The 25159-nt window shown below is 48.7% G+C and overlaps 5 protein-coding genes across 5 annotated transcripts; 2 read left to right on the forward strand and 3 right to left on the reverse strand.

The window, feature by feature from the left end:
• Window positions 1-7370: 7370 nt before the first annotated feature.
• On the reverse strand, window positions 7371-7715 carry FOXG_15010 (uncharacterized protein; the record flags this gene model as incomplete). The annotated part of the gene is made up of 2 exons (XM_018395081.1): window positions 7371-7477; window positions 7565-7715. The coding sequence occupies 2 exons, from the start codon at window positions 7713-7715 to the stop codon at window positions 7371-7373; spliced, it is 258 nt and encodes an 85-aa protein (XP_018255518.1).
• Window positions 7716-13784: 6069 nt separating this feature from the next.
• Window positions 13785-15083, reverse strand: FOXG_21940 (uncharacterized protein; the record flags this gene model as incomplete). The annotated part of the gene is made up of 3 exons (XM_018402319.1): window positions 13785-14617; window positions 14668-14808; window positions 14915-15083. The coding sequence occupies 3 exons, from the start codon at window positions 15081-15083 to the stop codon at window positions 13785-13787; spliced, it is 1143 nt and encodes a 380-aa protein (XP_018255519.1).
• Window positions 15084-15551: 468 nt separating this feature from the next.
• Window positions 15552-16446, forward strand: FOXG_21941 (uncharacterized protein; the record flags this gene model as incomplete). The annotated part of the gene is made up of 2 exons (XM_018402320.1): window positions 15552-15575; window positions 15622-16446. 2 exons carry the CDS (start codon window positions 15552-15554, stop codon window positions 16444-16446), a joined length of 849 nt encoding a protein of 282 aa, XP_018255520.1.
• Window positions 16447-16664: 218 nt separating this feature from the next.
• On the forward strand, window positions 16665-21154 carry FOXG_15011 (uncharacterized protein; the record flags this gene model as incomplete). The annotated part of the gene is made up of 6 exons (XM_018395082.1): window positions 16665-17569; window positions 17621-17919; window positions 18012-18327; window positions 18375-18735; window positions 19987-20273; window positions 20549-21154. Exons 1-6 carry the CDS (start codon window positions 16694-16696, stop codon window positions 21152-21154), a joined length of 2745 nt encoding a protein of 914 aa, XP_018255521.1. The 5' UTR covers window positions 16665-16693.
• A 149-nt stretch (window positions 21155-21303) lies between these two features.
• Window positions 21304-23859, reverse strand: FOXG_15012 (uncharacterized protein; the record flags this gene model as incomplete). Its single annotated transcript, XM_018395083.1, has 4 exons — window positions 21304-21938; window positions 22774-22824; window positions 22877-23502; window positions 23555-23859. The coding sequence occupies 4 exons, from the start codon at window positions 23857-23859 to the stop codon at window positions 21304-21306; spliced, it is 1617 nt and encodes a 538-aa protein (XP_018255522.1).
• Between the last annotated feature and the right edge of the window lie 1300 nt (window positions 23860-25159).

A 25159-nucleotide genomic window follows, 5' to 3' on the forward strand; every position in this document is an offset into this window, starting at 1 on the left:
GTGACGACGCTGCTTTTGCCAGTTTATCGGCCTGTTCGTTGCCGGGAATGTCGGTGTGTCCTGGCACCCAAAGGACCTGGACGGCTCCATGCGATGTTGCCAGAGCCTGGAATTCGAGAAAGACGTCTTGGGAGGAGTCGGAGGGTGTACCTCTCAGGCAAGTGGCGGCCGCGAGGTTATCTAGGCAAATGGAGATGTTCTGTGTTGCTGCATCTCGCAGGTTTAGAGCAGCCTTCAGGCCCTCCAATGCCCCGGTAGCTTCAGCGTCGAAGACCTCAGCAGGTCCAAGGCGACCCGATCCGTCAAAGATTGGGACATTGTTCCGGTGAATGGTAAAGCCGTAGCTGGCCACCCCTTCTGAGGACAAGGAGCCATCGGAGTACACAACCAAGGTGAGCGAGTCGAGAGACCCGACCCAGCGGAGGAAGGCGTCGGCCGATTTCTCTTTCGATGCTATCTGGAGCGGAGGTATCTGTTCTTTATGGAAGTATCGCTGAACGAGTTTAGGCCGCGTACAGGATGCCAAGAGTTCGTCTGTGCGTCGAAGACGTGTCCTGAAGACGCTTTCTGTCTGTATTTGATATCTTCGCTTGATGAGGTTATGGTAAGTAGGTTGGTGAGGCCGGCGTGGCGGGCGCGTTCGGCCCGCCAGAGGGTGAGCTTCATCCAACGATTTGAGTCGTGCGGAGAATCTAAGTCGCCTTGCTTCGAGCAGTTGATCGACTGGTGGTATACCGCTTTCTCTTTGTAGGATGGCGATAGGTGTCGTCTTCCAGACAGGTAGTATGGCTCTCATCGCCTGGTTCATGGCCTTGGTCATTATTTGTACGAGGTGCTGATTGCTAGATGGTAGGTCCTTCGTGGGCTGGTTCCAACGTGGCCTGGACCTGCCCGGGTACCATGCCTCCGAGCCGTGAAGCAGTACTGGCTCGACACATGCTCTGACGGCACTTCGAACGGCGCTCGGTAGAGGGCCGTGTATCGTGTTAGTGAGGCCCCGTAGATGGTAGGCCACTGCCTTCGCTTTAGCCGCCCACTTCTCGACATGAACTCGGAACGATAGTCTGCTGTCCAGCCAGATGCCAAGCCAGCGCAGAGCTGATTCGGGGTGCTTCTCTACATCGTCGTGGCGTACTGCTGGAGCAGTACTGAGCTTGCTACGGGAGAAGTGCATCACTTCGGTCTTCTTCGTGTCAAAGGAAACGCCGTTCGCTGCGCCCCATCGCACCATCTCGGCGATGGAGCTAGATGCCATAGCAGTAGTCTCGTCTACTGTGTCGCCTACGGACAGGATGGCCGTGTCATCTGCATAGCCGAAACGACCTCGCGGGTTGCCCAGTCGGTAAATAGGCTCAGTGTAGAGCAGAAAGAGTATCGGCGATGCCGGCGACCCCTGAGGGAGGCCGCACTGAAGGGGAGAAGAGGGCGTGACTGTGTCTTGGTACCTGACACGCGCCGACCGGTCGCCCATGAAGGAGCCGGCCCAGCGAGCCAGATGATTAGGCCAGCCTTGCTCACGAAGACGCAGGACGAGCCTGTTGCGCATGACAGTGTCGAAAGCACCTTGGACGTCCATTGTGACTAGAGTCGCTACCTTCTTGTGTGCAAACGCTTCTTCAATATCATGGACCAGAGCAGTTACCAAGTCTGTTGCCGACCTCTTGGGGAGCGCCCCAGCTTGCTGCGGATGAAGGACGCTGTAGTGAACGGCTGCCCAGGCTAGGCGGCGCGCGATCAGTCGTTCTAGTCCCTTACCAAGACAGGAGAGCAGTGAGATGGGTCGCCATGCTCGCGGCTCTGTGAGGTCTCTGCGTCCCGGTTTCGCGATCATGACCACCTCCGCCTCCTTGAATGGTTTTGGATGATGGCCTATGGTAAGGCATCTTTCGAAGAGACGACGGACGTGTGTACCGATGGTATGCCATACTGCTTCACGAAGTTTGACTGTGATGTTGTCTGACCCTGGGGATGTATTGCCTGTGTGACAAGTCGCATATTGCGCCTCCTCCAGAGAGATTTCGGGAGAGAATGGGATCGATCTAGGTGGGAATACTGGCGTCCATGCGTTTGCGATGTCGTCCTCCGCAGTTCTTCGTTCAAGCGTGGCCTGTCGGAGTGCGTTGGCTTTATCCATCTGGCTTTCGTACACGACGTTATCGACCTGTAGAGGTGGCGGCTGGAAGGCTCCTGGGGACTTTAGCCACCGGACAGCTTTGAAAACATCGCTACTGCTGGAGAAGCCATCGATGAGGTTACGCCAATAGCGCCTCTTGGCCCGACGGACCACACGATGAAAGCCTCTTTTGGCGATCTGAACATCCTGGTTGAAGCCGAGCAGGTAGCTTCTTCTGATGGCTCGAAAAGCAGCCGCGGCGTTGGCGCACTCCTCCGTCCACCAGGGAGCCGGACGTCCGCCTTTCCGTGCGGGCCTCCCAGACGCTTTTGCTGCTGATGTTAGTAGACTCACAAGTGAAGAGGCAAGCTCGTCCAGCTCCTCGGGGGTCGAATCTGTCAGGGGTATTCCTGTAGCGCCAAGCTCTACGATCTCGACGAATCGTTTGAGCTCGTCTTCCGTCGTCACTCGAATCTTGCCTGGCTGCATCGGAGTCGATCTGACGTCTGGGAAAGTCAGGCTGAGCGTGAAGTGGTCAGAGCTGGTGGCGAGATGGTCCTCGACGATAGCTTCAGCAAGTGGTAGGTTAGTAAAGGCAAGATCGATTGTGTTGCCGTACGGGTTTGTTGGGATGTCCAAAGTGTTGAGAAGGCTGAGGTCATTCTCAGACACCCATCCTGCTATCTCTTGGCCCCGGTTCGTAGTTTGGCCTGTTTGCCAGCTACGATGTCTGGCATTGAAATCGCCAGCTACGAGGCACCGTTCCGGGACAGACCATTGAAATAGCGTGTCTAGGGCGTCCCTCTCGTCGTTCTGACGATAGAAGTTGACGATCGTCAGGTCGTTGATTGTGAGCCAAAGGATATCACGAGTCTGAAAAGGCCGAATCTGGTCAGCAAGAAGTCTTGGGTCTCGTCGGACATATGTCATCACTCTAGGCCGAGTGTCGTTGCTGTTCCACATGTCGACCGGCGTAAATGTGTCGTATGCAGGGTGAGTCTTAGTTAAAGTGCGGGTCTCTGTGTGAGCCGTCCACGGCTCTTGCAAGAGCACAACGTCATATCGTTCCGAGTCGGCCAGCGCCAGGGCGCAGTCGTGGGCCGGAGGGATCTTGCCGACGTTGGCCTGGAAGATCCTGAGCGGCTTCCTGTCGTTCTTTCGTGTTTGAGAATATCTATTCCTGGCCATGCGAGCGATTAATGAGAACTATTCGGCGCTTTCGCGGTGAGCCTGGTCTGGGCTGTTCGGGTTCTTCCTCTGCTTCATAGCCAGCATGAGGGGTCGTGGCCACCATGATGCACGAAGGTGCTCCTGATACAGCTGGGCTTGGAGCACGAGCGTTCTGTCGTTCTTGTGATGTGACATCCTCGTTTTGTCGCTCAGCCATGCCCTGCTGGGCTTCCTGATGCGATCCCGACTGTGATTCTTGGTGTCGTTGTCGGTATGTCTCCGCACCAACGGCCCTGATATGTTTTCGTTGCTCTTTAGTCAGTCGGCGGAGCACGCCGTGCACTGTCTTTGGCCGAGCTGGGCACCTACGAAAGTTGGCCTGGTGGGGGCCCAAGCAGTTGACGCATTGTTCTGGTGCGATGCAATCGTCTACGAGGTGGCCAGTCTCACCACAGCGTCGGCAAATTGGCTGTCTGTGACAGTTGCGGGCAAAATGGTGGCCCCAGCACTTCTCACATTGTCTAGGTCGGTCGGTTTTGTCAACAAGTCTAGCTGCGCTACTGCCGAAAAGAGACCAGAATCTTTTTGTGGGCTTCAGAAAGGACACAAGTAGGGCCTTGGTCAAGGGGTTATCCGAGAATTGTCTTCCGGTACGTACGTCAATGGGCTTGAGCCCCGTCTGGATTTCTATCTCGTCGCTGACGACGCTGTCACTATCCACCTCATTTCCGTAAAAGTCAGACAGTCTTGTAGGAACGTCTGAGACCACATAGGTGAACCATTCCTTGTTCGTTTCTACTGCTGTAGCTCCCAGTTCAGCGGCCCACTCAGCTTGCTTTTCTACCAGAAAGTCGCGTGTTGCCGAGTCGGCAGCCAGAACGGCCCATCCTGATCTGACCTGGAACACCTGCCGGATCTTGTCTGAGACAGCGCCGAGCTTCTCCCGAATCAGAGTCCGGATGGCATAGCTACTGTGGGCCCTGGCCGGAGCTCCGGCTTCTAGACGGATAAAGACGCGGAGGTCTTGTCGGGGTGGGGCGATGGTCGTCTGTTGCCCTTGGCGATGAGGTGGATCTGTTTGTCGGCTATTATGTTGTTGTTGTTGTCTGTAGGTCAGACGGTCATGGCCAGTGGGAGGCGCGGCAGCGGCCACGCTGCTGTATGTAGGCTTGGGGGTCACAGGTCCGGAGCAGGAGAGCTCTCGTTTCCAAAAACCGAGGAAATCATTGGCAAAATGCTGAGCGAAGCGTCGTTGCGGTCCGGTGACGAATTGCTGGGCCGCTTCTTCAAACTTAGTACAGAAGGCCCGGAACACCATCAGCTTGGTGTTGTACTCTTCCGCGTGTTCTCGCGCGAGATCGTTGGCTGATTCAACGATAGAGATTGGTCGTTGTTCAAAAGTGGATACGGGACTGGCACGCTCAGCTCCTTCAGTAGCTGTGGTGGTGGCGGCGGCGTTGAGTGGTGAGGATGGTGTCTGAGCCATTCGGCCGGGAGCAGGTGAAACACCAATAGTGCCGTTGACGACTACCGGACTGTTCTGTAAGAGGGCTGCACGGGCTCCCCGGTTCAGGTTGATGGGAGTGTGGATCCCCAGATCGAAGGGATCCAAGGCAGCGGGCGGGATCGTCGAAGACGAAGCCATCGCCGCGGCTTGCGACTGCGCAAAGCGCAGATTGGGATGTTTGTTGTGCACTTGTTAAGGATTTACGTGTAGACAGGGCCACTTTCTTAACATTTATATGCCAAGAAAGTGTGATGACAAAGGAAGGTGCTGTCGGCCAAATAGAAGCTCCTTGTGAGAAAGTAGACCTCCATCTGTGACTATCTGGTGTAGGGTAGTGGTCCGGGAAGATCTGAATTTTCGCCTCGATAGACGATTGCATGATGCATTTGCCATATATCAATTATTTCAACTTACGAAATGCATGAATTGATTTGATTGAAAGGAAGAATTCGGCAATTTGATTGATTTGATTGGGGTGATTGATTGATTGAGTTGACATATGATGGAATACTATCAATATCCACATCTTAGCCACCAGCAGATCGGATCAACTTAGCCACACTGTCTCAACACTTCTTGCAGGCTGGGAGCTGGCGTCGCTAAAGAAGCCACTGCAAGTGTTGAGGAAGATAACATGTCAACGTCGTTCGTGGAGGGCGATGTAGACTCCATTCCTTCTGGTTCAGAGCGTCCAGCTGGATCACGGTCGCGGAAGAACGCGATCATGGAGCGCGTCGGCACTGATCTAATAGGGAAAAAAAGCCCAAGGTGGTGAACTAAGCTATATTAAGGTTAGTGTGACGGGAAGGGTGAGTCGCAAGGAGCCCCCGGACAAAAAATATACATAGATACATAAATAGTAGGCGTCTAAACGATTACAACCGAGTAGGATAATCAAATCAAATCAAATCAAATCACATAAATAGTAGGCCCAAGCATCCTAGGTGGCAGAAGCCCAATTCTCAAAGCCTTGAATGTGGCAACCATCATCAGACATTACCCCTGAATGCCTTATTACACCGGCTGTGGAACAACCAGTGAACCGGATGATTCTTTGCCAATTGCCAATGCTCGTGATTGGTTCGACTATGGCCCAGTCTCCAACGTGGAATGCAATCAGGGATATCGGAATGTCATTATGACGATTAACGAGCTGAAATTTGAGACCGATCTTGCGTGGGCCGGGAACATCAACCCCAGACGTGAGCTGGAACCATCTGCACGGCTACTCGGCCAAGAAAGGGATGAACAGGGATACAGCACAGTATCAATAGGCTACCCTAATCGAGAGGTTTTCTCCTCCAGTCTGCTATGGAGAAATGTCAATCCTTGAGGCAACTAAGCGTTGACCACAAAGGCTGCACGGGCCGTACCGTTCGTTATCGCATCAAAAGCAATCTGGCGTCCAGGAATGCTGCAACCTTGTTACAATAGCCACAACGCCGCAGTTTGGGGGTGCATTTCTGTGATATAACGAGCGTATTGAGCATGGCCGAGAAAGCTACGGAGCCACATACGGCACTGGAGATGCACCTCTGCTGATATGGTTGAGACACGTCTGGTCTATTGCTGGTATGAGATACTTACAGGGACATGAAGATAAGGCGCTGGGCACAATGACTGAAAGCCGGTATGCAGATGGTGGTTTAAACCGAAGTTCAGAGGCTGTACGTCTAAATGATAACAGAAATAGCACGGAAGTTAGATTGAGATTCTAGTTGGCTTCTGACGAACGAGGTGGTTTCGGGCGAGTGCGGTGTTTGTCGCGACGCAAGGGAGAAGAGCACTGATCTGGCGCGGAAAGTGACCCAGGCGTCCAAGAAATAATAGAGAGGAAGGCGCGGCGGCGGTGTTTGTGACGCTGATGATGAGGGTCATACGGCAGCTTGGGTTCAATTCAGAGGAGTAAAGAAGAGAGCAGACACGAAAAATGACAATGATGACGAGTCGGTTAGTTTATTGGTTCTCGAAGTTGGCCATGGCTGACGTCTCGCGACGTTTAGATTTTTATCTATCATGGCTTGAGAAAGGGCCCTACACTTCTCGAAGCATGGTACTTCGTTTATGGACTTGGTCCAAAAGATCCATTTATCTCTTTAGGTGGCACAAAACTGCAGCAGGTCACTCGCCCCGGCAAGTCATATACGTGTTGAGACGGTACGACGAAGATGGACCGATCTGCTGGTGGCTAGGATGTGGATACTATATAAGGAGCTGTGCTCCTCTCGGACATATACAACTTAGAACAACAACCACAATCAACCCATTTTTGTTTTATCAGTCGCCAAAGCCGCCTCCAAGTACTTTCTGTGTGCAGCCCACTCGGCAACTTTCATCCTCGCTTTCAAGGAAAATGGAAACGACACAAGCCGTACGATTAAGCTGACCATCAGCATCTAATTCGAGGTCGCCACCCTTTTCTTATGATTCCTTCCCAAGTTCAAAACTGTCCGTTCTCAGGCTGCACTCTCGACCGGGCCTACCTTGCCCTCTGCCGTCTCCCTCTTATCGGTCCTGTCCATTTGTCGTGAGCCTCTTTTCAATTTGAAGGAGTAGTCCCCAGATGGTGGACGGGCAAGCTCACCTGGTGCTGACAGTCACCGTCGACTGAACCCTTGCCACGTTACGCTGATGAACCACGGCATGTGCTTTACCGATCACCGTCATGACTTCGTCCCAGCTGCCTTCTAGATATGCAAGTGGACAGTACGCCCTTTCGTCAGCCTCGCAAAATTTGGTTTCCATCCCCAGAGCACGCAATCAGCAAGACTCACCGAGCATGGTGCCAGTGGAGTGCATTGTGTGCTTTAGCCCACTAGACTTGAGGTATCGCTGCACCTCTGCGAGCTCGGCGGCGATCGACGGGTTGCCTGTCCCGATCTGTATTCTATAATCAGCGCCGATTTCATCCTCACGGCAGGGCATGACGGGCGCTGGCCCTCAAGAATTAGAGTGGCCCGTACAGGAACAAGAGCAAAATCGGCGCAACACGATGGCGGCGTAGAGAGCAAACTATAGTCCATGTCGGCAGCCTCAGACGCGGATTAGTTTGGATGAATTGACTTAGGTCTCAAAACAAGGCTCATTCACCGACAAGTGATGGAACTGCACGTTGTGATCTTTGAATTAATATTAGCGGAAAGACATGTTACCCGGGGAAACACGAGCTTTTAAACTTTCGGCTGAAGCTGAGTGTAGCATGTGAACCATCTGCAATCTACCCCGCGATCGGGAAGTGAACGTCAGGGTGAAGTGGTCGATGATCCGAGCACACACATCGGTGATGCCAACGTGACGCAAGCCCAAGAGAGGTTTGCAACGTCCTCTGATCAGGACCAGGTCGCCGCATTGCCCTGATTTGCTGTATCTCACCGGCTAAACTACTAACAAGGTTGCAATCAACGCGATGTAAGCCATGGCGGAGGGCTTGGGACAGAATTCTTTTGGGTCGTCTCCTGCTGCTTGCTATTTTGCTCTATGAGCGCTTCCAACCATTTCAGTGATCCTGGGGGCTCCTCGTTCAGTTGTACGTAATCTTCCATCATACGTCGACCCTACTGAGCTGGACTGAGTGAATAACGGTTCTGCACCTTGACATAGCGTTGTGTTGCTATTTCCAAACGGTAGGAATATCTTGACTTTCTTGAACCCTAACCCTCTGTCGCGTCTAACACATAACCCAGGCCCGGAGGTTTCAACCAACCAATGACTCGGCCCAGCTGGAACCGATATTGCAGGAACGCACAGGAGAGCCAAACCGGGTTCTTCGTAGACGAAGCCATCGCCGCCGCTTGCGACTGCGCGGAGCGCAGGTTAGAGTGTTTGGTGTGCACTTGTTAAGGATTTAGGTGTAGACACGACCATTTTTTTAAACTCTTGGATGGCAATAAAGTGAGACGACAAAGGAAGATGTTCGTCGAAATATTTATTTTATGTATATTTTGCGTCCGGGGGTTCATCGGCCCTAAAAAGTCTCCTACTGGGGCATTCGTTGGACATGATTAGGAGTCTTACTATACTACAGGGTAACGGATACCAACGTACTATTTATGGCAAGATGATTGCCATTCCAGGTTTTGACCTTTAAACTGAAACGATAGGTACATTAATACCGTCACCTCTGCAGTCAGTCTATGTCGATTTCAGTCCCCCAGCATGATATGACCTTGATTCTGAGACGGTGATCGATAAAATCTAAGCGGAATCATTTGATAAACCAATTATTGGTGTTGTCTTAAGACTAAATCATATAGTGGCAACCTCGATAGCAATGTATGTATTAATACAGCCCCTGTAACTTTCTCTTAAACCAAGATCCTCGCCCAATTGTTAGACATGCATATACCAGAACAGCCACCAGTGTTAACGGAATTGTCACGACCCAGAATATCCAAAACTTGTCCGAGACCGTCCATCCATTCTCGTTGTAATCAAAAAAGCTAGTACTCAGAATAGCCTATGTAACTATCCGTAAGCATTTCTAGACTTGACACGCTAGATATGAGCCCACGTACCGAGGCAAATGTTGCGGGTAAGAAGACCATCGTCATAACAGAGATAGTTGTCATAGCCTGCCTATCCTCACGTGTTACAAGGTTGAAAGCCTATTTTTTGTTAGTGCAATTCCTCTCCTACAATACAATTTATTACGCCCGGCGGCCTGTTCTGACCGAAAGGGCACTAGTCGCTAATGCTTACATACAACGCCTGCTTTTCGTCCTCGTTTCCCCAAGCCCATGCTGTGCCTCCTCTCCTACATCTAGGATATCGGTCGGGGTTAGTTTATTACTAGGTTTATCTCGTTCTTGGTACGCTGTCTAGAGTTGAATAATCGTTGCGGGAAGTTCCGGGGCTGGTACGAAGCTTGGTTAATGGTCAGCGATGAACAAGTCAGGAATCGCAGTTCTACGGAGTAGGCCGTCAGCCATATTTCAGCTTCGGAATTTGCCACACACCATTTGCGCGCTAGTTGTATAATTGCTTGGGCACCATTGGTGAGGTTAGTCGGGAACACAGAATCTAAACGGACTGAGCGGGCGCCCGACATTACTAACACCTGTCGAGTGAAAACATACATAACTTCCATATAACTATGGAAAGCTCAAACTTGACTGGCGTCGTTCAGAAGAAGCATTACCCCTGCAAGGCGATTTCTCATTAGGGAGGAAACAACTTAGTGGGGCGTCCGAGCGTCAGTATGAATGAATGAATGAATGAATGAGTGTATTACGCCCGGGAGGATACGCCTCATAAGGCCTACAGCGTTGAACTTCGTGACATACTTTTCCGGACTTATGGTCCTAAGACCCGCAAACCTTCATCTGCGCCGACCCTTACGGCTTGCCACTCTCCTCAGGCTCGCTTGTCCCTGCGACAGACCTGATTGAAGGCCAACTTCTCCAAGTGTTCAGCGTCCCATCTTCAGCGGCTGAAGCTTGGTCTGTCTATCAGAGGCTGTACTATGTCAGTTCTTATTATCTTGTTTGGTTTGTTAGTATGTTTTTTATGTCTGTGTAGCATCCAAACGGCCTGTGCTTATCGCAAACTTGATCGCTGCTCGCACTGCTGTCAAGTTCGGGCTCCACCTGTGCCTGTCCTCTGCTGTCTTGCCTCCCAGGAAGAATGAAAGATTACCCATCATTTCCCGGTTAACAATTCGCATGTGTTCTCGTTGCTCGTCCCACCGTGGACATCGGAAGAGGAAATGGTCGATCGTTTCTTCTTCCTGGCCACAGTCGCATGTGTCCGTCTCTACTGCGCCTATCCTGTGCAGATACCTGTTGACTCGTGCCATTCCCGTTCGTAGTTGCACCAGGATGTCAGATTCGCGTCTCTTTAGGGCGTCATATAGTATGCGCGTGTGCTTGCCGGGCAGCGCCTTGTCGAGCCGTTTCGAATAGCCGCCTACGCCCTCTGGTAGCACCATGAGGCAGTGCTGGATAGCCACGCGTGTTGTTTCATACTGTTTCATATGAAACTGAAACAGTCCCTGGACCCGGATCCGTATGAAACAGTAACTCCCCCAGTTTCATATGTTTCAGTCGGTTTCATATGTTTCATATACGCCCGATGAGTCCCAAATATCTTAGTACTTAACCAAGAAAATTTCGCAAACCAAATGCCTTCAACGCAGTTAGAAACTTGCTAATAGTAAATATGTGTCGCATATCACCACTAGGTTCGTGCGACTGGATATAAAACGCGGCCCGTACTTTAGAGTCGTGTCTCCGGTTTCACATCCGGCTTGTCGCATCAAGGACTCCAATCCTAACGACATGAGCTTAAATAGCTATGCCCGAACACATGGCTGTTCAATTTCATTTGTTCTTTTGTTAATTCTTATCAGTTGACTGGTGCCATCACTGAATCCTGTGGAATTAATTGTCCGACAACATGTCATCAGCTTCGCCCGCTCCCTTGTTATCGGAGCCTTCTGATGAGCTCTTGGGGTCTGCTTCTCCTGGTTCTCCCGTTCCCGCGAAGCACACATTGGATCACTCTCTCTCTGATCGGGCTGGCAAGCGCGCCAAAGGCCGTACGAACAAAAGCACTTGGAACGAGGCGCGTGGCCCTTATGAAGAGAGAGGGGAGAAAGCTCGCGATACCTCATACCACGAAATTTGGTACTGCAAGCACTGCGACTCCACGAAAAAGCCTAATTCGATAACGACGAACCTGAGTCGAGCCCGCAAGCACCTGCGGGACTTTCATGGCATCCGGGTGATAGAGCATGTGGAAAGGTCGGATCTGAAGAAGCAGCAACATGGCACCATTACGGACTTGTTCGGAAGGCAGGAGGAACGTCAAGCCAGTCGAGACCTTACTGAGGAAAAATATTTGGCAAACGCTATTAATATTCCTGCATTCGAGGAAGCACTTGCCAGGCTTCTTGCGGTTCGCAATATCGCCCACACATTCATCGAGTACCCCGAGTTTCATGCTGTTATACTCTCCTGCAACTATATGGCCCGGGACGTCCTCCTACGCAGCCGCAGAGCGGTGCCGAAGCTTCTCAAAAAGACTTTCGCTCAACACAAACATGGGCTCGTCAAGAAGCTTCATAATTCTCTCTCATCTATGGTCCACTTCACCATTGACATGTGGACCTCATCGGAACAGAAGGCGGCATACCAGGCAATCGTGGTCCATTTTGTAGATGCGGAGACGAGAGGAGTCGCTCAAGCGTTATTGTCACTGCGCGAGTTCAAAGGAAGCCACAACGGGAAATTGCAAGCCAAGGCTTTCCTGGAGGTTGTCGAAGAGTACGATCTCAGAGGAAAGGTTGGCTACTTTACGATGGATAACCACGACGCTAACGACACTATGCTTGACGATATCGCAAAAGAGATTGATGGTTTAGATCCGGTTGCCAGGCGACTACGCTGCAGTGGCCACATCATGAACCTCATCGTTCAAGCCTTCCTCTTTCGGAGTAAAGCAAAGAAGATTCAAGAGGATGAGAGAGAGGGGATTGATGAGGCGTATGAGCGGCTGTGCAGGCTATCCGAAAGAGAAGAAGGGGGCATTATTACGAAGGCACAAGCTACCGAGGAATGGCGGGAGTTTAGTGTTCTGGGGAAACTCCACAACTTGTGCATATATTCAAGGAGCTCTACCAGCATTTACAACGACTTCAAGGCCGAGATTGGCAGGGCCTTGCCGAGGGACAATGACACACGTTGGAATTCATGGTTTCGCCTCATTGACGTGGCAATTGAGAATCGGGCAAAGTTCATGGATTGGATTCAAGAAAATCATGCCAAAATCGAGAAAGATGCACTGGACCACAACGACTGGAACGAACTAGGAGATATTCATGCGTTCTTACAAGTATTCCACCAGATCTCGGTGCGCCAAGGCCGGGAGAATACACTCGATGAAGTTCTCTCCCATATGGACTTCCTCCATCATCACTTCACGCGGACTAAAAACCGGGCTTTCAGTGGCCCACGCTTCTACGCGCGCTTTCACGTGGCTTGGCTAAAGTTCGAGAAGTATTACCAGCTTACCGAACAAGCCCCGGTGTACGTGGCCGGTATTCTCCTCCACCCAGCACTCCGAAAGAGCTATCTGAGTGAGCAGTGGAAGAGAAACCCAGCCTGGGTCAGCAATGCCGTGAAGGCTGTAAGGAAGATCTGGTCCACAGACTACAAGAGCTACCAGCTCCCAGATGAACAACAGGAGAAAGAGCAAGAACTCGATGAGTTTGATCGCTGGAGGCAGAAGGTGTACAGCACAGCGAGTGAGGTGAAGGATGAATTCGACCGCTTTATTTATGTAAGTAATTTGAAGCCTTCTAATGGCCTGGTTTTGACGATACTTCGCAGGGTTCACAGGTTGGGATTGGACAACAAACGGCCTTACAGTGGTGGCTTGAACCGACCCAGCGAGAGAATTTCCCCCTCCTCTGCCGTATGGCTATTGACATATTCTGCATTCCCCCCATGTCTACGGAAGCAGAGCGAATCTTCTCAGGCGCAAGACGGCAGGTTAGATGGGATAGAAGTAGCATGTCTGCCAAAATGGTAGAGGCATGTGAGTGCATTAAAAGTTGGATAAGTGTTCCAAAGGGAAAGAGCAGGCCGCTTCTTGCAGGGGTGTTTAGGGAAGCGGAGGATATCGACGCGGCTGTAAGGATACTCCAAGAAGATATAGAGATGAGTAAAGGGGCAGAAAGTGATGGCGAGCCTAGGGAATTGGTAGTGTAGGTAGGCAGACAATGCCAAACATCTTTGGGGTACTTGGAGATAAGGTGTATATCGATGCCGAGCTTGTCAAAAAATTGGACTGCAACTGGATATTGTTTCGTATGAAACTGAAACTATACTGACGCCCGGTTTCATGAAACTGAAACTCCCCCCAGTTTCAGTTTCATAGCGTGGCTATCCAGCACTGTGCGGAGTGATACCACAAGCTAAGGTGGGCCGGTCTCTAGGCCCTACCCAAGTATGTGTGGAGACATCATTCCCATCGCCTTTGTAGTAGCTTAGAGCTTTAGTTGAAATCTCGTGGCCGAGATCCCCTAGTGAAAAGACCCCAAAAATCGATGCTCCGGGGGACTGAATAAAAAAATATGACGTCATCAGTCAAATATTGCTTCTGGAATCTGTTCCATCGCCGCGACGATCGGTAACCGAGTATTATGCCTTCATCGTTATCAGCATCCAACATATCTGTAACTGGGTTGGTTTCTTCCTCAGCGCCTTCAGCATCCGTCATATTTGCATCCGAGCCGTCTTCCTCGTTGGAGGGAGGGTCGCTTTGGTTTATTTCGTCCAGCTTTCCACGAATAGCTTGTACCATAACTTCTGACCAATTTCTTGGCCATTGAAAGATTCGCTGTCCGCAGGTATTCTCACATTGGCCCTTGAAAACCGAAAGCTGCTTCTCAGCTTCTTTCGCGCCCTGCGTTTCCCGAATCTGGATCACGTGTACCTGCGCCTCTTTTAATCCCTGTAAAACATCTCTGTCTACCTGGTAATAGTCCCCAGAAATCCCGGCCACAGCATTTAGCTTCTTGATCTTGTTGTTGGCTTTTCGGATTCCGTCGTTAAATACCGGCAGGCCCTTTTCAAAGTCTGAAAAATATATTTGGATGTGTTTGGAAACCTTTTCGTGGACTTTCTTCACTGCATCAGGAACATCAGGTATGGACACACCATCGTCCCCAGGCTCTGATTCTTCATCATCTTCGGGTTCTGTATCACCTGTTGCGAATGCCCCAGGCCCGAAGACGCCCTTGTGTTCTTTGAAGATTTGAGACCCTGTAGGCGGCTGATATCGTTCCTGGTTCTTATTAAGTAGCTTATCTGCAGCATCATTGACCTCTGTTGCGTGTCTCAGTGATAAATAAAGGATGAGGTTCGGCACCACTCACCTTTGGCACATTTCTGGGCTTCTTTATCCTTATTCTTGTCTGGGTGTATCAAGTACAGAATTCTACGTTTCCGCTGTCTAAGCTCAGGAAGCGTGATCGCCTCGTCTATACCTAACACGTCGTATTCATTACCCCCTGCTGCTAGAACGTTAAGTATACGTTCTATTTCTTCGCGTGCCTCCCTTTTTGGCGCTTCTCTCTTCTGTATACACAAGTCAAATGCATGTTCAACGAAGAACTCAATGACTTTCTTTTTTGCCAATCTCTTGGGCAATGGCGGTTGTGTTTGGTCTCTTTCCTTGTGTTATCTTGCTGAGAACGATGTTGCTGATCGTCGCAATCTGCTTTTCTGAGCTGAGAATGTCACGGTAGGTCTCAACATCTCCCGCAGCTGCATCTTTTAACTCATTTTCCATCCAGGAATTAACAATTTCTTTACGAGCCGCAATAATCGGATTTTGAAGAGAGGCATCCTGTAAAACCATCAATGAACCGCCATAAGGTATTAAGCTCAGTTGAGGGTTCTGGTGATGATTGTCGCTTGCTGAGGCATCTGTGACGGTTGGGGATCGATACCCCCAGGCCCCAATGGTATGAGCTGCCATCTCTACCGCAGTAGATATGAAGAGGTCCGGGATTTAGCACTGACTAGTGACTATATGTATAGCTTCATCACTCGTCGGCATATCTGATTTCGAGGCCTCTTGTCAGGGGTGTCTGCTTTTGACCCACCCTTTTTGTGGTAGGTGAGCAAGGGTATCCGGTTTAATCCTCGAACGGCCTCTTTTCGAAAGCCCTTCTGAGACTATTTAGTATGGATATATAGAAGGAAGTCCGCTGTAAGTACTTAAAATTGATCTTTATAACTTTTTAAGAAAGAAATAATGGGAGAAAAAAAAAAGCCTCCTGTAGGTTACTTTACTGTTTGCTTCTAAACCTACCTAACTAACCTAGGCGCTACCAAACCAATCTCAAGTGGTTGGAAGCTCTACAAACCCTTACGAAGCCTACACATCGTGCATGGCAACTGCATATCACGCGCTCAAAAATCGGTTCAGCCAAATACTGCAGAAAAATGATTCCCTTACGAAGAATCAAAGATCTTTGCGGCGGCAACTCGATCAAGCTCAGCGAGAGAACACTAAGATTCGTAACGAGCGGCAGCGTTTACAAGTGAACTACGATAAACTAGCCAAAGATATAGGAAGGATGTCAATGGAAAAGTCCCAGGTGTATGCGCAACTTGAACATGAAAGGTTCCAAAGAGAGCTTGGAGACCTCGTTCTCGATCAATACAAAGACGAGATTATAGAGCGCAATGAAGTAATTGAACGAGAGGTATTCAAGAATGAGCTGAGCGACTTGCTCTTAGAGCAGTACCGCGGTGAGATTGAAGATCAGAAGAAGGCTCTGAGGGAGAACGAGCTCCGCATTGAATCATGTCATCGTCAAATGTTTGCATTCAGCTCCCAAGTCTCGTATTGGAGGCAAAGGGTCAATTTGGGAGAAAACCAGATCTGCAAGCTGACTTCCGAGCTTGAGCATAGCAAAGGAGAAATGCATAGGCAAAACACATTGATCGCGAAGCTCGAGAAGGAGCGAAGTGAGGCTATGGACGGGTGTACTTTTTTTCAGGCAGAGATCAGAAAGCTCAAAGCTACATACCACGAGCTGGAAATGCGGGTCGATGCATTGGGCGCCACGGATGTCACCGAGGCTGATGAGCCAAGAAAGAGACGTGCCACGAAAAAAAGGCGCAGACGGCATACTAGCCAGTAGCATTGCGTTCTTTTGATAGTTCAGAGGTCTAATTTCATTCTTGCATTCGTCATATAGTACAACTTCAGTGAAAGGTAGTACACATAGGGGATACTGTCTAGATTAAGTGGTAGGGTGCTGGAAGTCGACCCCCGGCTAGCTGTGGGGCTTTGCACTCAAGGGTGTCGAAAACAGCCCCCGTCAGAATCTAGGGAAACTTGATATAGTCCACATTTCATCTCTGTTCCCTGTGAATCGTGAAAGCAAAATGAAACCACCGAGGCCACCAACCCCTGGACTAGCTCTTCCTCACCGGGCAGAGATCAATTCATCTGACTCTCAGACACAAATCATGGACTTTTGGTCCAGGTTACATTCTCGAACACCAAGACTTGTCACGTCGATATTTCCTACAGACCTTCATTTCCTGCTTCTTGCAGACGATGCTTGTTACCCAAAGCCATTCATTATTTCTCAAAGCTATGACATAGCTGCTCGGCAATGCCAGTCACAGGTTGAAACCATAGTGAACCAATGCAACCTAAGCAATACCAAATTCCGCGACACAGACTTTGATATCGAAGGTGACTTTGCAACAAGCCAGCATAATTACCTCTTCGATCTCACGAGATGCATTGAGCAAACTAGCAGATGTGGCAAAGATCCCTTCGTACAGGGATCGCCACGGTCGTCACGCAGATACTCCAGCCAGGGCAATAAAGACGATGACACATCCCTCCCCGGCTCAGTTCATCGCATTCCTTGGATTTTTGACAATCCACAATTTACTGTAAGTGGATTCTCAAGCTCAGATATTCAGCAAGGAAACAGCGGTGACTGTTGGTGGCTTGCTGCGTTAGGCACTATTGCTCATCGGGAGGATATGATGAACAAGATCTGCGTAGCGCAAAATGAAAAGGTAGGAGTCTATGGCTTTGTGTTCCACAGAGATGGAGCCTGGATCTCAACAGTAGTTGATGACAATCTTTACCTGAAAGAGCCAGATTTCGACAATGAGACGTATGATGCTACGGGCAGTAAAGCCAGACATTACCGCAAACAGAAACAGTCCAACTCAGAAGCTCTCTTCTTTGCTAAGTGTATAGATCCAAATGAGACCTGGCTTCCGTTGCTTGAGAAGGCAGTGGGTAACTTCTCTCTTAACTGATACATACTTAGCTAATGCCGAAGATAGTTCGCCAAAGTTCATGGCGATTACCAAGCTCTAGACGGAGGATGGGCTGGCATTGCAATGGAGGATCTTACTGGCGGTGTCGCTACAGTTATCGCGACCAATAGTATCCTTGATAAAGAACGACTCTGGCGTGAGCTCCTCTCTTGCGGTATCGTAGGTGGAGAATTTCTTTTCACATTGTCGAGCGGCCCCGGCTTTAAGCACCGAAATGGAATTGTCTTGAGCCATACCTACTCTATCCTCGAGGCTATCGAGTTGAAGAAGGAGCATGGCGGCATGATTCGCTTGGTTAAGATTAGGTTAGAGCTATCCGGCTGGCTGCTTAGCCTTTTTCAGTCTTTTGCTTAAAGCTCCTCTTCCGAACAAATGCAACTTGCTAACATATGCGAAGGAACCCCTGGGGCCAAAGGTCAGACGCTGGCCATGGCGAGTGGTATGGTCCATGGGCGGATGGTTCTAGGGAATGGAATACCTACACAATGAGTGCACTTCATCACAAGTTTGGTGATAGTGGCATCTTCTGGATGACTTACGAAGATGTTATAGAGAATTTTGATTATATCTATAGGACTCGACTTCTGCATGATGGGTGGACTATGGCACAGAAGTGGATAAGTACTCTTGTGCCATGGCTGCCAGGATTTCTAAAGAGGAAGTTCATTATCGATCTTAAAGATAAGAGCACTATAATTATTATTCTATCTCAGGTATGTTTTAGTCACTTTGTTGATTTATACGACTAAAAACTCGGCAGCTAGATGATCGGTACTTTCCAGGGCTTCATGGGGAGTACGACTTTACCCTTCATTTCCTCCTACGGCCTATTATCTCCAAGATCGATATTTGTCGAGTTTCTCCATGTCACCTTGGCGACGGTCGATCGATTAACTGTGAGCTCTCCCTCGAGCCCGGAACATATGAGGTTATCCCAAAAGTCATCGCTGAAAGGAATGGCCTCGGCCCGGTGGAGGAAACAGTTAAACTGGCTGCAAGTAGGAATCCGCAGAAATTACGCCAAGTTGGGTTGCAGTACGATCTTGGACACGCCAAAGAAGGAGTCATAGACCCCAGTCAGCAACTCGAACAACCTCCTCCCAGCGACCTAAGAGGAAAGAGTGCAAATTTGAGGTCCAACTTTTCTCAAGATAAGAGTCTGGAACATTGGAGTCCGGTCTGTTATTGGCTTGCGGGTCTATGCTAAGCATCCCAACTTTGTTGTTAATGTTATATAGTTAATACTTAAAAAATTCTAATATCAAAGCCATAAATGTTATATATACACTTCTAATATAATCCTGGTTTGTAGACCCAACTTATACCATCTAATTAGCAGCTTTACAGTTAGAAGGAAAAGAGGCGCCCTATGAATTATTACATCCCATTAGCTTGACATATCTCATAGAGATATTATGGGCTTTAAATAATCAAACTAAGGCCAAATCTGTGTTCTAAGAAACCTTTTTTATATAAGATATACACTCTATGGAACTATCACAGTCAGATATTTGCCGGGCCTTCCTGACTCCCTGTACCCACTTCATCGACCCACATTATATAATCGTAGCTAAAGCACTCATGGCGAGAAAACCCAGGCTGTCCGCTGCCTGCCACGTTCAATTAGAAAAGGCTTGGGTAACCATGCCACAAAGTATCCATATCCTTCATGCATGAAGATTTTGGGATACCTATGCTTGGGTGAGGCCTTTTGCATGTTGACCGCCATCTGATGGAAAAGTTATGCCAGAAGCCGTCCATGAGGTAATTGCGTTCCAGGGTTGTGTTTCCCTTTAACGGACCTGGCTTCTCTACATAGAGACAAAACTGGGACGATAAACCCTGGAATGACTGTAGGGGTAGAGGTTGCCCGATAGGTAGGTAGATACAGCCAAAAGGCATATCACTGGATCGCTTTTCTATGTTTGGCGGTCCCATACCAACTGGATTTATTCCAGCAGGATCAACTGCATCAGGTAAAGGAGTGCTTGTAGTAGAAATAACTTTACGGATGCAAAATAGAATAAAGAACCAGCTATAAAACTCCATTTTGCTGAGTTTATCTGATGACTCCTCTTGTATACCCTAGGGAACCGGTGGAGTCTTATACCGACTTACTAATGGTGGATCCGTCGCGCTGGGGTGCTGGAAAAGGTTGCTCAACACACCTAAGGTGCCAGAAGCAGCCCCCTTGCAAAGCCAAAACCGTCTACCCTGGATGCATCGGGGGTCTCGTTTTAATGCCACTTCTCAGAAGGATCCAACAGCACTCAATTCACGTCGTCATTCTGATCTTAAGCGAAGTAAAATCCTCAGAATTCTGTATTCATGAATAAGCCCCCTATAGAAGATCTATTCTAATATCTCTATAGTTTTTAACCTCATGCTGCTACTTGCTTTTAATGTTGCTGTTTTCTTTGCAAAGCTGGCCTTTGCAAAGAAACAGCCTGATAATCCTACGACTAGCCCAACCACACCGGCTCATATACTTGTTGGGTTTCCCAAGCATATCTCTGTCGCCAACAAGGTGCAAGGTTTTCCATTCTCCATTGACAAGGAAGTTACTGGCATACCTTCGTGGATGACTGTTAGCTATCCAAATTTGCTATATGCTGTTGATGAGTCGTCAAATGCCCTTACACTCTTCGAACTCAACCTTGTAAGTGACGAGATAACAGCAAAAAGTTCAAAAGAAGGTAGCTACGGCGTCGTCCACTTACAGTTTAATGCTGATAATACCTGACTTGTCGGTTGTGCGTATGGTAATGGTACCATTGATATCTGGAACACTACAAACGGCAGTCTGGGACTTATCAAACCCATTCCCTCGCCAGGGCAGCCAGGCCCTGATAAAGAACGACAAGCAAGCCCTCACCCCCATCAGGCAAACCTTGATCCAAATGGCCGCTTTTTCGTTATTAACGATCTTGATAGACTCTATGGTGGTTCTTGACCAATGATGATGCTTTTCAGATAGTGAATATCATTCACATCTCGCCCCACGGTTGCGGCCCTCGACATGGCATTTTCTATCCCCAAGGAGCATTCAAAGCGACCCATTATATTCTTGTCTGCGAGATCAGTAACAAGGTCCTTGTCTACACGGTGTCATACCGCGAGAACTACCTTGATTTCACACAGATCCAAAGTACTTCGACATTTGGTCCTAGATTGCCGCCAGCCAATTCATCTAGTGCTGCTGCTGGTGCTATCGTATTAGCGGCAGATAATAGGCACTTGTATGTCTCGAACCGACAAACAGGGAACTCCACGGACTCCGTTTCCCATTTCCAGATTGATCAGTTGAATTCTACCTCCCTTTCACTCAAGTTTGTAGGCTCTGCTTCTACATATGGGGTTTCCCCGCGTATGATGAGCTTCAGCCATGATGATCAATACCTCCTAATCGCCAACCAAGCGGGGGGTTTTGGACCCGTGGCTCTTGAACGGCGGTTGGATGGCACACTCAGGGCGGAAAATCCCATTTCTGTTTTGGGGGCCCCCGATTTTACTCCCCAGTTTGTCCAGCAGATCAATTAAAGTGCATGCAAGAATTAGAGGCAGGACCTATTTGCATAGACTCAGTATAGTACAAGAAAGGAATAGTATATTTTCATAATGAAGAACTTATACTTGAAGCGATAGGGTTATTTCCTCCCTTCTCAGCACCGCTGAGGTATAAACAATCATCAGACAGTCCCATTCCATTTTACAAGGGCTAAATGAATTGGAGTACTTTCCCTTGCCATAACTTCCTCGTGCGACTTCTTGAGGAACACCTCGTAGAGTCTTCTCTCATCAATAGTTTTGCCACTGCTATCAATATAAGGAAACGCCCTTGGCCGCTGGTAGTCTAACCCTAGGAGCTGTGCATAATGCTCGCTTTCATGAACCTCTACCAATTCGGCCTTTTCGTCTGTGGCAGAACTAAACTTGTATACTGCTGTCCCGAGGTTGGCGAAGCAGGATGAGCTTTTTAACTCCCATTCCCCGTTGTTCGACTCCAACTGGGTTCTGTAATGTCCAGTAAGCGTGTTGATCTTGCCGCCATGGGTAACAATGAGGACTTTAACACTTCGCCCTTTGGATTTGGCGATCGTTTGGACCAAGTCGCGAATTTGAATCCGAAGCCTCCTGTCCTGCTCCTCGATCTCGTCAAGGGGCTTGTATGTTTTGAGGGTGGATAATCGCTTCTGCAGGTCATTCCAGCTCTCCCACTGGTCCTCTGGTGTTTCCACAGTCAGATCAACAACTTCTTCACCCAATAAAGTCCCTTCAGCTGAGCCTCCCGCAAGATTAACGGTAAAAGCATATCGCTTGTCGCCTTTCACGTATGTTATTGGAGGGATATCCTGTATTCATTTGGTATTTTCAGCAAGGCCAAAGAGGCATACAATTCGAGCCTGGTTTGTCTGCGCCAATCCCTTTGCGGTCAGAATGGATCTGGTCAACGGGGAACAAAGTATGAGATCCAAAGAATCCAAGAACTCTGGATGTTCATCCACGTAACGCCGCAATTCTCCTTTTCCATGTTGTGTGAGGTTGTCTGGCAGAAAGTCTCCATGTTTAATGACATTTCTAGAATGGACAAATTTGGAAAAGTCTTTATCGCTCAGTGTGAAAATATCGGTTCCATGATGGCTGAGACCGATGTTGGAATTGGCGTGGCTGTGACGAGCTACATAGATTAAGTGGTTGTCCATATCGTTGAAAAAATAGCGCAAGACAAAATAATTCGGGGTAATTAGAGTTGGAACCTCCCACGATGGAAGGGGTCGCTCTCTCAATTTATATATGCGAAAGGTTCTAACAAGCTCCCGTGAGCCTGTTGTTCTTAGTGTTGCGTCAAACCCAAGGTCAGCCAAAGCGTGCCGCCGTGCATTTCTCAGATCAAATTTTCTCACAACCAAAATAGAATAACTACAAAATAGAAGGAAGAATTTGCATTCGGTACAAGGAGGTGACATTGTGAAAACCACTACGTCGTTATTATCTTGAACAGCGCCGGGCTTGCTTCATTTCTATAGCTCTACTTTCTACTGCCATGTCTCTTGCATTGTTTTAACAAGCACTCTAAATTCAAATCCTATTCACATGGCTTCCACGACTACCTATTCTCTTGGGCTGCAGATCTCAAACGTGTCGAGCAAGGGGTGTACCCTCCAAAGACCCAGCGTCGGTCTTTTGAGCTGGAATGATATTGTACATCGCTAGAGCATATCAGCCTCATAGTTATCATTTATTGATGCTCAGGGAACTCACACATTTTGGTCTTTTCATCTCGATAGCATTTTGAGACTCTCCATCCGGAACTTTGGATTATGCGCTGAAATTCCGGCACTGTGTACTTGTAGCATGCAAACCAGAAAAATTCAGTTCTGGGTTGTGCTAAAGGGGTACAATGAAACTTGTGACACTGAGGCAAAGTAGTTGTCTTGCACTCAAGTGACCATCTTGTATCATCAAATTCTTTCCACCCTAAAAGCTCGTTCGCCTTATCCCACCCACCTCTCATGAATTCAGTGAATTCAGGTGTGTGATAAGAACTTTCCAACTCTTTTTCCCTCACTGGCTCATGCTGGCCAAGAATGAGCCGATCGACAACCTGGCTCCAGTCTTGGAGGATTTGGAGCACCTTTTCGGGTTCAAAGTTAGTCAATGTGGAGGAGCATGAGATACCGACTTTCTCCCCTGGCATATCTATCGCCAATCTCCTTGCGTCTTCGAAACTTCCGTGGAGTCCGAAGCAATATATATAATTATATCGCTTGCTTAAGCCCTGGACATGGCTCTCAAGTGAAGCTCTGTTGACGTCGACCGCGAAATAACGACAAACCTTCTCTGCTTTCTCGAGCTCATTAAATATCGGCAGCAACTTTTCAGAATTCCTTCTTTAGTTAGCACTTGTCTATTTGGTAGAAACAAAAGCCAATAGTGTACCCAGAGCCAAGGTCGAATATGGTGAGTTCAACCAATGGGTAAAGTTGTTGAGCAAGCTCGGAGGCCTGTTCTCTCAGGATCTTTCTCTCCCCAAGAGATTGGGGAGATGTGTCGCCCCCTGGCCAAGGTGAGTCGATATAGCAGACCGCTTTGCTGAGATATTTTCCAAGGCGTATAGACTCGTTCAGCTCCTTCTCTATGCATTGTGTCATGTTACCCCCTCCGATATCCTGTACGTGTCCAGGCGATAAATCGCCCAGCCAGGTAACTAGCTCTGTAGCAAGTTGGCGCTGATTCTCAAGCATGGCAGAGTATTCTTCAAAAGGGCTATTGTATCTCCCCTCCATGAGCATAGCACGTGGTGTCAATCATAGAATGACTTACCTACGGTAGAGTACAAGTTCGTTCGGATGATCTACTAAGTGGCAACTGAAGACTAGTGTGTGTTAGGTCGGAAATGAACTTCTACTTATAGCAAAAGGAGACAAAGGATAATACTGTTATGATGAAACGTCATACCAATATCATGCAGGTCGATTGAGCAAGGACAGCAACACAGTATGTCAGAAATAATACTCATTGTAGTCCAGGGTGCATGCGTAGTGAACAACATTCAAGCCTGGACTACCTGTCTAGAATTCTTAACTGCACTCATATAAGCCAATCCTTTCTCAAGTATTTCTCTACACGCATCCATCTCGGGTAGGTCGTCTTTTGGAGTAAGCTTGGAAGGCCATGGCAGTTCCTGGAGGGGTGACTTGTTGGTATTTTGATCTAGCATGAAGACGTCAGCATCCGCATACGTTACAGTGCAGCCCTCAACTAACCCGCTGGTAGATACGTAACCGTAGCGTATTGTTGTACCACATAGGTGATGCTTTGCGGCCTTTTGCAGGAAACTTTGGCTGGGTCTGTGTTGGACGGCATCATGCAATGTAGCAAAACCTCCAAGGTTGGTTTGTCATGTAATTGTTGCTAAATGAGATGACGTGCACGATACTGAGTCCCCTCAAATACTCACGAGCAGAGCCTCTTTCCGACGACAATCACTTGAAATCACCCTGACGCTTTGCTGTCGGTAGATCAATCCATAGTGATATACATGCAGTGGCTTGCATTGTTTATGTAGTACAGATCACACCGCTTAAAAATACAGGCATAATTTGATGAGTTATCACCTGCAGCCACCAGCCCTCCGGTGACTGTGTCCCTCAAACGTATCTCAACCTCCAATTCACCACTCTAACACTGACCCCATCCTTGGCATTCATTCGGCTGTACTATGATATATCCAGAATCCTGGCTTAGGCAGTGAAGTATTTCTTTACATCTCGAAAGAGAATGCTCCTTTGCTCCTCAGGGATACTATCCATAAACTGGTCCCATCTGACACTGAGTTCCATAAACTGCTGCACTTTGTCCCTTCGAAAAATATCTTCCTCTACCTTCTTTTCTTGATCTCCATCGGGCAAGGGATGGGCTGGCCGAGATATAGAATTCGTGAATTCCGTACCAACACAGAGTCCTGCATTTGTTTTCAGATCATGCGGTGTCTGTAGTTGGGAATAATGCTGATTTGGAAAAGTATCAACTTCTCTTCCCATA

The sequence above is a fragment of the Fusarium oxysporum genome, chromosome 1 (assembly GCF_000149955.1).
Source record: "Fusarium oxysporum f. sp. lycopersici 4287 chromosome 1, whole genome shotgun sequence".
Taxonomy (NCBI): domain Eukaryota; kingdom Fungi; phylum Ascomycota; class Sordariomycetes; order Hypocreales; family Nectriaceae; genus Fusarium; species Fusarium oxysporum.